At 45.7% G+C, this 15,904-nt stretch overlaps 1 protein-coding gene across 4 annotated transcripts in view; it reads left to right on the top strand.

Annotated features, from left to right (window-relative positions):
• The first annotated feature begins 7,334 nt into the window (after positions 1-7,334).
• The window catches only part of IGF2BP1 (insulin like growth factor 2 mRNA binding protein 1), a 37,587-nt gene continuing 29,017 nt past the window's right edge, over positions 7,335-15,904 (top strand). For 2 of the 4 annotated variants that reach the window (XM_053911104.1, XM_053911106.1), the window contains exons 1-2: positions 7,648-7,822; positions 9,017-9,077. In XM_053911104.1, coding sequence (XP_053767079.1) covers positions 7,648-7,822; positions 9,017-9,077 — 236 coding nt within the window. Of the gene's footprint in view, positions 7,829-9,016; positions 9,078-15,904 lie in introns of all 4 variants that reach the window. The other 2 variants (XM_053911103.1, XM_053911105.1) reach the window with 2 other exon arrangements.

The following is a 15,904-nucleotide window of genomic DNA, read 5'->3' as shown; positions in this document are numbered from 1 at the left end:
ATACAAAGTTACCATATTATCGACTCTGCTGCACATTACATCCTTGTGACTTATTTCACAACTGGAAATTTGTGCCTCTTATTCTCCGTCACCTTTTCTGCCCTTCCACCCACCTCCTCCTCGGCAACCATCAGTTTGTTCTCCGTATCGATGAATCTGTTTTGTTTTGTTTTTTTAGATTCTATGTGTGGATGCAGTCACACAGTATTAGTCCTTCCCCGTCTCACGCATTTCGCTTACATTATACCCCCCTACAGCCCCCCCCCATATTCTTGTAAATGGCAAGGTTTCTTTCTTTGTCATTGCTACTAATATTCCATCTTGTATATGTAGCACGACTTCTTTATCCATTTATCTATTGGTGGACACTTAGGTTACTTTAACGTCTGGGCTATTGTAAATAATGCTGTAATGAACATAGGGTGCATACATCTTTTCAAATCAGTGTTTCTGCTTTCTTTAGATGGATAACCACAAGTGGAATTACTGGGTTGTTCGATTTTTAATTTTTTGAGGGACCTTCATACTGTTCTGCACAGTGGCTGCACCCGTCTGCAGTCACAAAGGTGGTGCTCGTGGGCCCCCTTATCTCTGCATCCTCACCACCACGTGTTTGTTCGTTGCTATTTGGATGCAGACTAATCAGCCTTCTGAACGACTGAATTTTACCTGCATTTCATCTGATTGTGGAGTATATTTACAAAAAATAAAAGAAGGAAAAAGGAAGGAAGGAAAGAAAAAGTACTTACCAGGCTAAACACAGCATTTTATCTTATCGCAGTGACCCTGTCTTCTGAGAGAGTACCAAAGATACTTACTTAATACATGTTTTGGACACCTGTCAGCGTTGTGTTGGACTCCCCGAGTAATTTATAGTTTCTGCCCTCAAGAATTTGATACATAAAGTGCTAATAACAAGATCAGTTATAAGCACCACATGATACAGAAAAATAATACAAAGAAGTGAGAGTATCTAGTGAATGTTCAGACAACATGAACGGAGAGGGCAGACTGGCGGAACTCTGACTCACCCTGGGGCCCCCATTTTGGTGTATAAAATAATTCAGGCATCTCTGACACCTTCCACTTCCCCAGAAATAAATCTGAATGATAACAAGTAGTGATGGTGGGAGAGGTAGAAGGAAAAGGGAAGGAGGGAAATAAAAAGATAGAAAATTTGGAGAGATATATTGATTAAAAAGAGGGAAGAAATGCATTGAGGGGCAGAGGAGCCCAAGAATACTAAAACGGGGAAGAGAAGTGACAAAGAAAAAAGAAAAATTGAAAAGAGGGTAAAGGTAAAGGGGGGGAGGAAAGGAATTGACAGTGTCGGGAGTAGGAAGAAAAATGGAGGAACAAAAGGAGGGGGGAGGGGGAGAGAGGGGAGGGGCAGGGAGGAAGAGGAAGATAGGGAAGGAGGTCATGAACCTTATTTCAAAGCAATTTAGAAATAACTAATATTTGTTTCCTATACACTTTACAAACACATTTAAAAATGAAAACTTTAAAGAGTGATTCACTAATTTATCATACGACTGTTGACCAAATACTTTCAGGTTTTATTTAAGCGTGGGGGTTGTGTTAATAACAGTCCTTAAAAATGTGAGGGTGTTTAGGGAAGAAGTGGGTGGACCAAAACTCTTTCTGAATTATCAACCCATGAAAATCAGAAATCACGTTTAGAATTGTATCTCAGTGTAGTCAAATAATCAGTTAAAAGAAATATCATACTATTAGACTAGGTTCCTTTTCTTTATAAAACTGGTTTTACCGAGGCAGATCGAAGTGTTTCTAATGAATATTTTGGTCATAAAATATTAGTAAAATTGTATATGTATGAATTTTTTAAACTTAAAGAAAAAACATAGCAGCATCTTCTGTCAAGTACTTTGAAATATTTGAGACAGCTCCAGAAAAAAAATATCCTAACTTAGAAACAGGAGTAAAACTAATTCATCTTATAGTCAGGAACAAAACTTTAAATACACAAACAAAAATAATTTGCTTTCCAGCTAGAAAAATTCTTTTAGTCTTACAATAGATATTGTGTAGCAAACATCAAATTCCCTTCACACCATTTGTAATTACCTCCATGGTGTAATTGATTCATTTTGAATTAAATTCATTTAAATACTTTGAAGATATGTAGATTTCAAGAACAAAATTGTATTATTTTCACTTTAAACATTATTTAGGTATGGATTCTTTCTTTTGTTGCTTTTTGCAATTTTATTTTGAAAAATAACATTTATTTCTTTTCTTGAATTGCACAATTCCTCCCCCCCCCCACAATGAACCAGTGATCTATTTTGCATTTTGTGCAAAATTGGGATTAAGCAAAGTTGTTCATTACCTTTTAACCAAATAATTTTGGAGTGAAAAAATGCAAAGGGCAGGAATAGTGTAGTGTGAGGGTTGGTACTGACATTCATTTTACATGTGTCCATGGAGGCTACTATGGTGTAGTTTAATTTACTAACAATTTGAATTGGGAAATACCCATTTATTTCAAAGTTAATAAAATAAATTACTCCCTTACTTCTCTAAAAGTTTCTAAATTGCAAACCTAAGCTAAAACAAAAAAAAAATTGAGCAGTTTTGTCACACATTGTGTGACCCATAGAAAAACAAATGATCATTCTTAAAATTATTTTTTTCTCCTTGAGTCTTGTCTACTTCTGGAAAAACACATTTCTTTTTAAGATTTTAAACAATGAACACTTCAATGATGTGAGGAAAATTTTCTTTTCTGTTTACAATTTTATTACATTTTATGAGTTATCTTAAGCACATAATGACCCTTATTTATTTGACAGCAAAAAATGCTGCATGTGTTCTTAACTGGGGCTATTTTACAGTTTTTCAAAGTTTACAGTAATTTAAAAGAACCACACTAAAACTTCAAATTACAGGAAGAAACAAAATATCCCCAGGCAGTAATAATGAAAAAAAAAAAACAAAACACAAGCAAACAACAAAATAAATAAAAACCAAGCAAATAAAAACAAATTCCTTCAAAAACTCTGAAGTCAAAGCAGCCATGTCAAGAAATGTGAAAACTTTTTCTATATTTTATAGAAACCATAATTTCATTTCAAAATCAATATGGTTCATTGGAAAACAAAATACAGAAAAATTTCTACTTTAGTGTATTTCCCTTCTAATTGCTTTCCAAGTTTTTGTTTCTTTTGTAAAACAGGCTAACCTTTAAAAACAGAAAGTCGTTAAAAAGATGAAAACTCATTGATAAATGTTAGGTTTGAAATGTAATATATCTTCTTGGGGTTTATCCAAAGGAGTTAAAAAGAGGAAAAAGTTATATTTTCCTCAAAATCTATTCAGCACTATTTACAAAAACAAAAATAAAAAAATGCTATAACTTTATATATCTAAAAATAACAATGATGAACTTCCATCTACTGCACTAAATGCTACATGTTCACTAAAAATGATAGTTATGACAATTTTGAGGCAACATGGGAAAATGCTTATGATACAATAGCAAGTGAAAACAAAATATATAAATAACTACAAAACTATCAAAATGAACAAATGCTGGAAAGAAACATTTTAGAAAGTTAATTTTGTATGACGATGGTGAAATTGATTTTTTCACTCTGTATTTCCAATTTTTAAAAAGTTGTTTTAGTCTCCTCAATTTTTTTTCGCTGCATGTATATTTATATGTTCACACTGAAGGAAAAAGGATCAGAATCCCACCTTTAAAATGGAGTCAAGTTTCAGTGTTTCTGAATTCTGAGGAAAACAGAACTCTGTAACTAGACGAAAGACTTTTCCAGGAAAAATGAAAGAGAACAGGGAGTATTATAAGAATAATTTGAAAATGATGTTATTATTGTATAAATTATCATATTATTAAAGAAAACAATTTATCCTGTAACTACATCTTTCACTCTCATCAACTAAATTTAATTCTGCACTGAATATTCTTTTCCAAAGCTGTGTAGAAAAAACCCTGAAAATAAATGTTTATTAGTTGTCTTTAATATTAAAAAAAAGAGGATGATAAATTATGGAGTCCTAAAGGTCTGACCATTTTTATCCCTAATCTAGAATGTGAGTTTGACAAGAAATAACCCTTCTCTCAGGTTAATTTCAGTGCCGGGCTCACTCAGAGGGGAGATGAAGTGCCAATCAACATCCCTCAGTCCCCCCAACCCCAGCCTAAAATAGCCAGGTCACTGAGGCAAAACTGATTTGGGGGCGAAGAAGGTCTGCATCTAACTAACCCCAGCTGTCTCCTCCCTCGCATGCTCTGTTCGTGCAGCCTCTGCCTCTACACAAACCTTGGAGAGGGGGGTGGGGGTGGGGGGGATTAGAATTCAGTGAAACAGCTGATTTTTAAAAACAAATCAGTTTCCATTTAGCAGTGGCTGGTACACTTTTAATTTTAAAAATTTATACTTTGTTATTTTAAAAATTATTTTCAGTTAAATTTAGAGGTCTAATATGTGTTTTTCAAAATAAAAAAACAACTACCCATGAACTGAATTCAACTTTTCCTTGAAAAAAATTTTGCTTCCCCTTGCATCTAGGATGGGAAAAGGTGGGCTGCATTTTACAGGCGTGTAGAGGTCTGCTGGGACGTTGTTGTGGGTTGTAACTTGCTTTGGTTTGAGAAATAAAGAGGGTAGCGTCCTGGCTGTGTCCCCCAGGGAGAGGTGCTTCTGTTAATTCCTTAAGATTTAAATTCAACGAAGGAAAACAGCACTTTGTGGGAAGTGCAATGCCCTGCCTAGTACTCTCTTTCTTGTTTCCCCAATGTAACAGAAAAGACTGAAGGAGGGTAGGGCTCCAATTTAGGAAAAGGCCAGGGAACACAAGCAGCCTTTCTGAGACTATCTCAGCCCTCTCGAAAGTGCACACAACACCCCAAGTTCCCAGGCAACAGATGCACACATTCTGGCCAAGATAATTTTTTTTTTCTCCTGGACTTTTTATCCTCTTAAGTCTCTTTGCTTTGCAGTTTCTAGTAGCTTGTTTTTCATTAAAAATGTTTATTGAATGCCTACTATGTGGCAGGTACCGATTTCAGCTCGTTGGTTTTAAAGTTGTGTTTATGGTCAGGAGTTAATAGTCAGAAACCGAGGGGAGGGTCGAAGGGTGGGTGGGATACACATGTTGCCCACCTTCTTAGACAGAAGTCTTTTTCGACTTAGCAACTAATTGCTTATAGTATTTTAATTTCTGTTGCCCCATGGAGAGGAAAAAAAAAATCGCCAAAACAAAAACGCGACAAACACGTGGCTGGCTAGAACAAAACGCGAATTTGGAGGGTCGGTTTTGAAGGTGGTAGAGACAGAGAAACCGAGTTGGAAGCCCTCCCCCGCACCCACGCGAAGCCTCATTTCTTTCCAACACGCGAGGAAAACCGGGAGGGGGACAAAGGTGCGGCGTGTCGCTGGAACTCCCGACTTTTGACCGGTACAAAATCGTCAGGCAGAGGAGCGGTGCGCAGGAGTCGGAGTGAGCTCAGACTCTGCAAACAAAAAATAAGAGAAAACCTCAAGGCATTCATATCGATGCAGCCAACACGTGTTTCGGAGTCGGCCCGGGCCGCCGGCGACTGAGACAATGGGGTCGGGGACCGGGAAAGGGAGAGTGACCCCCTTCCTCACCTGCCCTCGCAGCACGCGTGCCCGGACAGACTGACTCGCCCCTCCCGCAAAACCCGAGCTTCCGCTCAATTCAAGGAGCTCCTGGCAATCCTGGGGGTCCACTCCCCGCTGCCGAGCGAAGGGGGCTCCCCGGCCCCCGGGCCGCGCTCTGCGCCGCCTCAGCCCCCGCCACTGGAAACTCGTCGGCCGGGCCGGTCCCCGGGCTCGGGATCCCGGTGGCGCGTGGACCGCGCGTCCCGCTCTCCGCCGCGTCTCTGAGACTCCGAAACGCGCGGCGCACTGCTCCCTCCCCCAACGCTGAGACCCGGTGCGGTCGCCCACGTGCCGACCCTTGCCCAGTCGGGTCCATCCCTCGGGTCTCAGGGCCGGAGGATCCGGAACGGGTCGGTCCGAGGCGACGAGAGAGACCAGGGCGGATCCTCTTCGCTCTCCCCAGAAACGGGCGGGGGGCGGGCCGCCGCCCCCTCCCCCCGCGCCCGCCCCTCGCTTCCCCCGCGCCGAGCGGAAATTGCCCCCTCCCCCCGCGGGTCTGACCTGGGGACGGGGCGGGGCTTCGCTCTTGGCCTCTCTCCCGCCTTCCCGCCCGGATCCCAACCCTGCACCCCAAACAAAGTTCCGAGACCCCCGCCCGGCGCGGGGAAAGCGGCTGCCGCTGCCCCGGGTGGAGGGCGGAGGGCGGAGGGGACTCCACCTGTCTGCCCCCCGTCAGGGCTGGAGGAGGACGGTTCGGCTCTGCACCCGGTCACTCCCTTTCTGAGAGCTCCCCCCTCGGCTCGCCCGGGCTACCACTCCCCGTCCTCCTGTCCACCCCTCCCGCTCTCGTGGGGTCATCTTGGGCCGGAGCCCCGCGTTCTCCCAGGACCCCGAGACCTTGTCGTTCAACAGCCAAGCCCTGGGTGTGATCCACTCTTTCTCCCGTGGGAATCCTGAAACCTGGCTTCCTGCGGATCCCTCGTTCCCAACCGCGGTTCCCCGCTCCCGTCCTCCAAGTCCCGCTTTCGCAGGGCCCCTCGATCCCGGATTCCCGGAGGCGAGGGAGTCTCCCAGGGCTGGGGCATGGAAGGCCGAGACCCTCCCCCCACACACACACAGAGTTAAAAATCCAGGGAAAAGGCGCCTTTTTTTTCTAAATCATCGGCTCGCCGGCTTGCGCGACCCCCTCCTGAAGACCCCAGAGTCCTCGGCTTCTCTTTGTCTATCTCCGCGGTTCCCCGCCTGTCAGTCGGTAGCAGTTAACCGGGATAGAGTGGGCAAACTCCCCCCTCCACCCACTACACGAATAAAAAAAAAAAATAACCGTACATTTTACATATGAAGAGGTGGGAGCCTCTGGGCTGACCACCCTCCCCCAGCTACAGCCTGGGTAGGGGGATGGGTGGGGGCGGGGCGCCTCCCTAGGGGCCAGATTCTTGCAAAGGAGGAGGGGGCTAGTGGAGCTCGGGCAAGGCAGCCCCACCCGCCCCGTTGACTCCGGGGCGAGTTGAGTGCCCCCCCCCGCCCCCATCCAGCCTGGCGCGAGATTGGTAGGCTGGGCTGGGCTTGAGGGTCTAAGGGCCCGGAGGCGTCGGGGGTCTTCCCCTTCAGGGTGGGTGGGGGCTTTCACCACGTGGCTTTGCCTCCCCTCCCACCCCCGCTCCATTTTTTTTTTTTTTTCCAAGTCGATTTTATTTAGAGGCGGCGCCAGGGCGGCCGCGGAGAAACGTGACACACCAGCCCGCTCGGAGGGGTTTCGGACAGAAGGAAGGAGCTGCGCCGCGTCGTCCGCCTCCCCGCGCGCCGAGGGCACTTCTCCAGGGCCTCCCCGAACTCCCCCGCGACCTCTGCGCGTCCTCTGGCCGCCCTCTGCTCCCCGGGCTCCGGACAACTTAGGGGTGGGGTGCAAAGAAAGTTTGCGGCTGCCGCCGCCGGCCGCCCGCCTGCCCGCCTCTCGGCCTAGGAGGCTCGCCGCCCGCGCCCGCCCGCCCGCTCGGCCTTGCTGGGGACCGCGTCCCGCCCGGAGCCCGCCACCATGAACAAGCTTTACATCGGCAACCTCAACGAGAGCGTGACCCCCGCCGACTTGGAGAAAGTGTTTGCGGAGCACAAGATCTCCTACAGCGGCCAGTTCTTGGTCAAATCCGGCTACGCCTTCGTGGACTGCCCCGACGAACACTGGGCAATGAAGGCCATCGAAACTTTCTCCGGTAAGAGTGCGCCCATCTCCCCCGAGAAACCACGACAAGGTTCCCGGACAACGGAGACCTGCCCCCCTTCCTTCTTGCCCGCCAACTCCGCTCTTCCCCCGGCCTGCGCACTGGGCTTCAGGGCCCACCCTCCACCCTCCACCCACCACCCACCACCCACCTCCTTCGACGCCCCTCCACCCCAGCCCCCTCTCCCGCCCCCACGTGGAAATGTTCGGGGTTTCCTCACCCCTTCCAGCCACTGTAGGCTTTGGTGAGGGGGTCCCCATGCCCCCCACCGACGTGGCGGGAGCCCTCAGGGGTAGTAGCAGTGGGGGGGCGCCACTGAGGCCACCCCGTCTGGGCGTTATTTCTGCGTCGGCCCCTCCCTACCCAGGCCGGGCGCGCTCCCCCCGCGCCCCGGCTCCCCTTCCTCCGCCCTAGGCCTTTGCAGCCGGGGATGGGGGCCCCCTCTCTGTTTCCCGTCTCCCGGGTTTCCGAGTGTGGACTGCAGCCTTCGGGCAGAACCTGAGCTTGGGGAATGGGGATTCCGCCTCCCGCTCAGGGCCTGGGGCTTGAGCCATTTTGATTTGAAAGTGGGGCGTGAGCGGCTGTCGCGGCGGCGGCGGCGGTGGGTCGCCATGCTGTTTCCCGAGACGCGAGGCTGGGCCGGGAGGCGCGCGCCCCGGCCGTCAGGGACCCTCCCTGCGGGCCCCGCTCGGCTCCCCCAGGGCCGCTGCTGCCCACCAGCTCGACAGGTGACCGCTCCGCCGCAGGAAGCCCTCCTTCTTGGCTCCACGCTAAGATAAAGTTTCATTTTGCACCCCACTCCCCAAAACACACTTGGAGAGAAACGGGCGTCCTTCTCGGCCGGCCCCTTCTCCCCACGTCTGGAAGCCTTGTGGGCAGCCCGGCCGCACAGATGCCCTAGCACTTCCAAACCGAGCTCCCAGGGCGCTCCACGACTCAACGAGCCTCGGTGCGATAACAACAAAACAAAAATTAAGAAAACAATGATGAATTTACATACACCACCATTCTTAGAGCGACCTTGCTCATCCGGCTGCAGAACCCATTGCCTGGGTTCCTAGGAAGGTCCCAAATCCCAATAAGTCTTGACTTACCCTAATGTCTATTCTCCTTCCTTTTCCCGCCCCCCACCCTGTTCAAGCTCTCATATGTTTTTTTTTTATCTTTTATATTTTCAATCTTTAGGGAAAGTAGAACTGCAAGGAAAACGCCTAGAGATTGAACACTCAGTTCCCAAAAAACAAAGGTAGGAAAGAGTTCTTCTCTGGGGAAAGGGGCAGCCTGGGGGCGCTGAGAGGCTGTGTTCAGGGGTCCATGGTGTGTCTCCAGTGGAAGAAACCCATTACTGGCCTTTCCACCCCCAACTCCGGATGTTGGGGGCAGGGAAGGAAGATTGGCCAAGATCTTGTAATGGGTGGTTTACAGCTTGTAGAAAAAAGGAGCTGGGGCTAGGGTGGGCCATGAGATGTTCCTTGGAGGAGTAAAAGAGTAGAAATCAATAGGGAAGAAATCCTGTGGAGTTTGTTCAAGGTGTGTGGGGCCATTTTTGTGAGGAAGCTAAAAACCCCTTGAAGAGTTCAGACGCATGAGCGTGTTTGCAGCTTCCTAGCAGGCCTCACTTTCTGTGTTTCTTTACCCCACCCTTCCCTCACTATAATTTTTAAGTGGCTTGTGGGGGGTCCCCTTTGACTCTCTAAGGGAAATGGAAGGAGTTCCTGCCCCCCAAAGAATTTTCTTTAGGCTTGTGCAATATTTTAATATTCCTGCAACAGGCAAGGACATTCACAGATCCCCTACCCCTAGTCCCTCCCAACTAGATTTTGCAGAGTATGCTTTGGCTGTACTACTGTCTTTTGCAAGGCGCCCCCCCCCCCCCCACCCCTTCAGCCCATTGTTACAAGGGGACCATCTGGGGTGAGAGCTTTGTGTTCAGGCTGTGAGCTGGGGCTCTTTGGAGGATCTAGAACTCCCTGGATGAATGGTGTGTGTGTGTGTGTGTGTGTGTGTGTCCGTCTGTCCCAATACCATTCTATCCTCACTTCAGCAAAGTGGGTTGGTTACCTCTGTTGTGTTACCCCCAAATCTAATTCATGGTGGATTTCAGGTCTTCATTGAACTCTGGGTGGGAAGTGGAAGGGCAGTCTTGCTGCTTTCTGAAATCTGACTTTAAACATGTTACAGCCTTAGTAAATCTTTGATTCTTTCACTAGCTATTTCCCCTCATTTCACCTGGAAACTATTTCAGAATAGTTCCTGGCCTTCTCTGGGTGGGAAGGTGGAGGTGGATGGCTGTGGGTTTTTGGAGGTGGTTATAAGGACCTAGGAAGTTTAACACCAGTAACAGTTTGTTCAGCGGTTTATCTTGAGATATTTAAATAACTTGGAACCATTGTATCTGTACAAGATCAATATGGCTTGTAACTATGTTTATAGAATTTGTGATTTAATCTCCAGTGCTTGAAATACTCTGGTATCGGACAGGCAATTAGAGTTAGGATTAAGAGATAATCAAATCGGAAGGAAGGGAAAAAAGCCTTAGTTATTATTTTGAAACATTTCCTGCAGATGGGAATAGTAGCAAAAACCTCACTGACACCTACTGAGTGTGGCGTCTATTGGGAAGATTGTGTGCGTTTGAACTGAAAGCTGAATGTTTGAAACACGTTGATGAAAAATATTAAGAATAACTGGAATTCCAAAATATGTGGGGAATTTTTTCTTATGTTCTTCCCCTTAAATTTTAAAGGGAGTAAGTCGAAAAAAGCAAGAGAAATAGTAAAATGTGATGAAATGGCACCCAAAACATTTATATTTTAATTTTCATGGTGCTCTGTATTTATGGATCTTTTCCCCTAAGCCATCTGCTTGCTTTCAAGCCATTTTTAGGCTCCTTGTTCCCTCCAAAATGCACTGCTGAGGGCTCTTTTGAGTTGGGAAGGGGTGGGGTTTGTGAGAAGAGTGGGCACAAAATCTGCCTTTCCACACCCATATTAAATTCGATCTTTTGTGTGTTCTCTCCTTCCTGAAGTAATATGTGAGCCTAAACACTGCGTCAGTTGTGTTTTGTTTTATTTTTTCGGTGGTGGTGAAAAGGCACTTCATTATTCTGGAATGAATCAATTTTTGAAGTTTTAGGGTTTAAAAAAGGAAAGTCTGTTTCCATGAAGTCAGTGTGCTCTGTCATTGTGTGTTCTTTGGGCAAGTATGTTGTGGTGTGTGTTTTTAGTCTGTCTGAAAAGTGTTTTTTCAGTTGGTTGGTCCTGGTTTTTTTTAATGTCGTGGATGTATATACAACAGGAACTACTTAATTCACTATAAGTAACATCTTAAGCAAAATCAACAACTGCATATATTCTGGGGTGTGTATACTCCAGTGTTTACGAAGTTTAAAATGGAATTCTTGGTACACTCAGTTCCACATGAATTACGACTTTAAATGTTTTGAAGACATTCATAAAAACCTAATAAGCTAAAGGGTCCTGATTTTTTTTTTTGAGGGGGGAGTCCAACAAAAGATGAAATTATTACAGTAGTTAACCCCTGAGCAACCTTGATTTTGGGAGTATTAACATTTTATTCCACTTGATAAATATAATTATCTTTTTAAAAAATTTTACGTGTTGATTGTGGATAGAGAGGAAGGGAGAGAGAGAAACAGAAACACTGATTGGTTGTTACATTATGTGTTTATTGGTTGATTACCTGGCCAGGGGTGCACCCAGAACCTTGATGTATCTGGATGATGCTCTAACCTGAGCCACCAGGCCAAGGCAGTTGGTACCTTTTTAAGAACCTCAGAGACTGAACACTCTCCATTTAAACCAAAAATGTGAATTTCATTTTTTAAATGGGTGACATTAAATTTCTCTGAGATCACCTTCTCATACCCCCTCCGCCCCTTAGTGTTGGGATTTTGGTCAACAGTTTTGGCTTTTTGTTGAGAATTTGCATATATTCCCTCTCAAATATTAGGGCAAGAGAGTAACCAAAAACCTTTTAAAAAACAGCTGTGGTGAGAGTTTGTACATATATTTTACTTTGAGATAGAAGAACAGTTAAGGTGAAGGGGTACCTTCTTAGTGAGACTTGTTTATTTTGGGAAATGACTTACTTTTTAAGAGAATTAAACGTTTGTTCATTTTGCCACTGTGTGTGCCTTTTTCTAGAGGAATGTGACCTAAAGATAGCATCCCTACTGTCAACTGGTGCCATCAAAATTCCAGGTGTTACTTAAGAAAAAAAATGAAAGGGATGCCCTGCATTTTTCTTAGGGAGATGTGTTCCAGACTTGATTTCCCTAGGCAGGCAATGGTGGTTCTTTACATTGTATTAAAATTTGGTGGGTTAGCACTTTTCCTGAAATTTCCAACTATTTTTTTTAAAAAAGAATTCTTCTCAGCCTTGTAAGTGTGAGAACTCTCAGAATGTGTTCAAAATGAATTGTGATTGTACAGTTTAATTTTCTAAAGTTAGCAGCTTTAAAAATGTCTGCGAAGGGATACCTTACAAATGGCAAACATGTTTTTTATTTTAAGTGATTTTTGTGGAGGCTCTGAAGAAATAATTGGGTCACTGAATGTTTTTCAAAACAAGCAAAAATTCTGCCTTCAGAAATGGGTATGCCTTTAGAGAAAATTGTTCTTAGGGGCTGAAAATGAATTGTCAAGGGGGTTAAGAAACAAGGGGAATGTCTTTGAAAAAACACGGGCAAAAAGCACTAGAGTGGGAAGATTTCTAGGCGCTTTGGCTTTAGTGATTGTAGTTGTCAGATGTATCCTTCGACAGGCATGTATTCAACAAGTGCGTTGAAAGTAGAAAACAGTCTGATACTTTCAGTAAAGAGTTTTTCTTAGGAAAATTAGGGTTACTGTTGGGGGCATTAAATAAGTTTAAAAATGGTTGATTCTTAAAGTTTCCTAAACTATTTGGAGGAAAAGTGGAAATCAAGTCACTCCCCCCATTTTTAATTTCCATCTAGAAAGTGAACTTAGCATATTTATAGATTAAATTTTCTTCACTGCTGGAGAAATCCTTATTTAATATTCAGTATTTCAAGATGACCTTCCTAAGGAGGGTGGTATGTGACCACCCTTTGAAAGAGGTGGATGTTTCCAGGACCTTTATTTTCTGACTCAAAGGAGAAAGATGAAATTTTACTCCAGCGGTTTCCCAGATGGAGAACTTCTGAGTAAAGAAGGGAAAGAATTGTAATTCCCATCACAATTTATAAAAAGTATAGTTAAGTCTTCCAAATGTAAAGTTTTAAGGGCACAGATTTTGGTGGGAAAAGAGCAAAACATTCTCGTAATTATGTTTTAGAGATGAAATACAGGACATTAGTCATTGGAAGAATTTTGATTCCAAGGTTCTGAGCCTCTAATCTTTTAAAATTGCCTTAATATATGTCATTTGCATCTATTTTATGTGTTGGGGTACTTTTAAGGCTTATTTTTGAATTTATTTACTCTAGACTTGAATGTGTAATAACCAGTTGACAAAGATAGGCGAGAGAGTATACAATTTCCAAACGTTAAAAAAAAAAATTTTTTTTTCCAGATCTGCTTAGTTGAGTGAAAAGGGGGACCAGCAAGTGTTACTTGTTGAAGGTTAGGGATTTGTGTTGAAGAGGTTCGCACTGGTGGTACCTGTGTTGATTTTGTGAGTGTTGGGGGTGGGGTGGGGTGATAGTGGTGACGTTATCATTAGAATAAATGTATGAACCAAAAGGCGTTTGAAAAACCAGACATTTTGCCAGCTTTTAGAATTTAAATTCAGTCTTGTTGACTCCCCATCCTCTTAAAAGATACTTCCAGTGTGGCTAATGTCTTCCAGAAAGTGCAGCCGAGATTTGGGGATGGAAGTGTTAGGGAGAGAAAAGAGGAAAAAAAAGCAGCAGGGGAGACTGGAGAAATCAGACGAGTTAGCCCTGGGTTGGAAATTCCAGACGGGGAAAAAAAAAAGAGAGAGAGAGAGAGAGAGATGGGGGTTGGGGTGGATTTCCCGCTTCCCTTTTAAAGAGAAGCGGCTGGAGGCGCCCAGCGACCCCCGGGAGAGGGGGTCGCCGACGTCGGGTTTAGAAGACCCGCGGCAGATTTCGGCCGAGGGCAGGGCTGTTTTTGCTTTCGGACTTGCCTGCCTTCCCTTCCCCTTTTCAAACACGCAGAGCAAGTCGCGGCGGCGGCGGCGGCGGCGGCAGCAGCTCTTCCTGGAGAGCCGGCCGCCCTGCCTTCTCCGCGCGCCCCAGCCCCACGGTCTCTGCCCGCCCTGGCCCGGGGCCGCCTTCCTCCTCTCCCCAAGCCCCTGCCCCGAACCTCCGCAGGCCGGGGTCTCCGAGGAGGGCTTCCTGTCCCAGTCCCCAGACCCTAGCCTGCGGTGCGCCCGCAGACTGCCCCCGCCTTAGTGCTTGGGGCCCCCTCCCCAGCCTTGTCCGCGCGCAGTGTCCCCTGTCCCTGTCCGCAGCGTGCAGACCTACCTAGCGCCCGGCTGTCCTGGGACCTTCCCATTCTAAGGCGAAAAAGCAAGAGGCCATTGGGTAAATAAATGAAGAGGCAGAGGGGAGAGTAAGAGAGTGGGTTGGGGGGGAAATAAAGAGGATGAGCGAGGTGGAGAGAAAATGGAGGCACCTTGGCCATGGGGCAGAGAACCTTGAAGAGTGAACAGGGTCAGCTAATCTGTGATCTGTAGTCCGTGGACCTTCTCCTGGTACCAAAGGCCGGCTGAAACAATAACAAAGGGAGTAAGAGTAACCCGAGGCTCCGGGCTATTTTATTCAGGTTGTAAAAGACAGACAACGGGGGCCTCCAGTGGGAAGACCTTTCTCAGGGTCTCAGCCCGTGATTGGCCCCATGTTAATAAAAAATTTGCACACCATTTCCACCTGTGTTGAGCACATTTCCTCTCCCTGCTCACACCTTTTAAAATGCTTGTCAAAACAAAGTAAGAAAAAGTCTCACCTCAAAAAGCATGGACCTAAGAAAGCACGCTTATTTGGTTATTGATGAAAGTTTGATTTGGCTAGGAAATGATCTTCTTCTGGGAGACGCCTGTGATAGCCCACACCACTGCAAGGAGGCACCGCGGACAGGTTCGGTCCCCAGCCTGCCGCCTCCATGCTAGTGGAAGAACTTGGATTCCCCTTAGATTTTGTTTAAAGGAGACCGTACTTTTTAGATGGTGGAAGGGGTCATCCATCCTAGTATTGAAGAAGCAGGGCCAGCTAGCTCTTTTGTAAGACCCGCTGCTTCCCTTGGCAGCACAGTAGGCTTACAGTGGAGAGTGAGGACCGAAGGAACAGACTTAAGCAAGCTTCACCCTACACAGACTGCTGAAATAAAGTGTGTGTGGATTGTGGGTACATCACAGGGGAGAAAGTGGGTGAAAGGGACCTCAACATGTTAATACAGTTGGAGAAAACCTGAGTGGAAAACACGGAAACGCCAGTGGATACAGAAAAAGCACGGTCAGAAAGGCAGTCCTTTTGCAGAAGTCCAGGCTTCCAGGGATGGACGTTCTGGTTGTGGGACAGCAGAGCCTGGCTAACGGTGGGTAAACTGCTTTTGAATGGAACAGCAAACAGCTGAGTGATGAAAAGAATTTTTGACTAGATTGTCCAGATATTTTTAAGACCCTCTGAGGACAAGTGGCATTTTGGTGGCTAAAGGCATGTAAGAGACCTGTCAGGATGGGTGGGAATTTTGTTCATCGTTTAGGGGAGGATTATGGAAAAGGTCTCTCTTTATTTTCTCCTTTTCTTTCTACTAGGTTTGTTCTGTGGGTTCTAGTCAATCCTCTCAACATTTCCTTAGGAAAAGAGAGTCAAGGAAAGCTTCGATTTTTATTCATTTTGCGTTAGTGTCAGTTAAAAAAAATTAGTCCTTTATCCAGATGTTTTGACCACTTGAAATGGAAAATGTTAAGTCTGAGCGAAATTTGACTGTGTAGTTTTGCTTAGTTGATTGGCCATAGAATCTTTAAGAGGAGAAATCAAGAGAATTCAGAAATTTAAAAAAAACTGTTACGTGTACAGGTTGTTTGTGGGCTCTGCTGAGTTCTTTGGTGACAGGAGCGGGAAGA

This window comes from Desmodus rotundus, chromosome 9 (assembly GCF_022682495.2).
Source record: "Desmodus rotundus isolate HL8 chromosome 9, HLdesRot8A.1, whole genome shotgun sequence".
In the NCBI taxonomy this organism is placed as follows: domain Eukaryota; kingdom Metazoa; phylum Chordata; class Mammalia; order Chiroptera; family Phyllostomidae; genus Desmodus; species Desmodus rotundus.
This window is presented reverse-complemented; position numbering and strand designations above follow the sequence as displayed.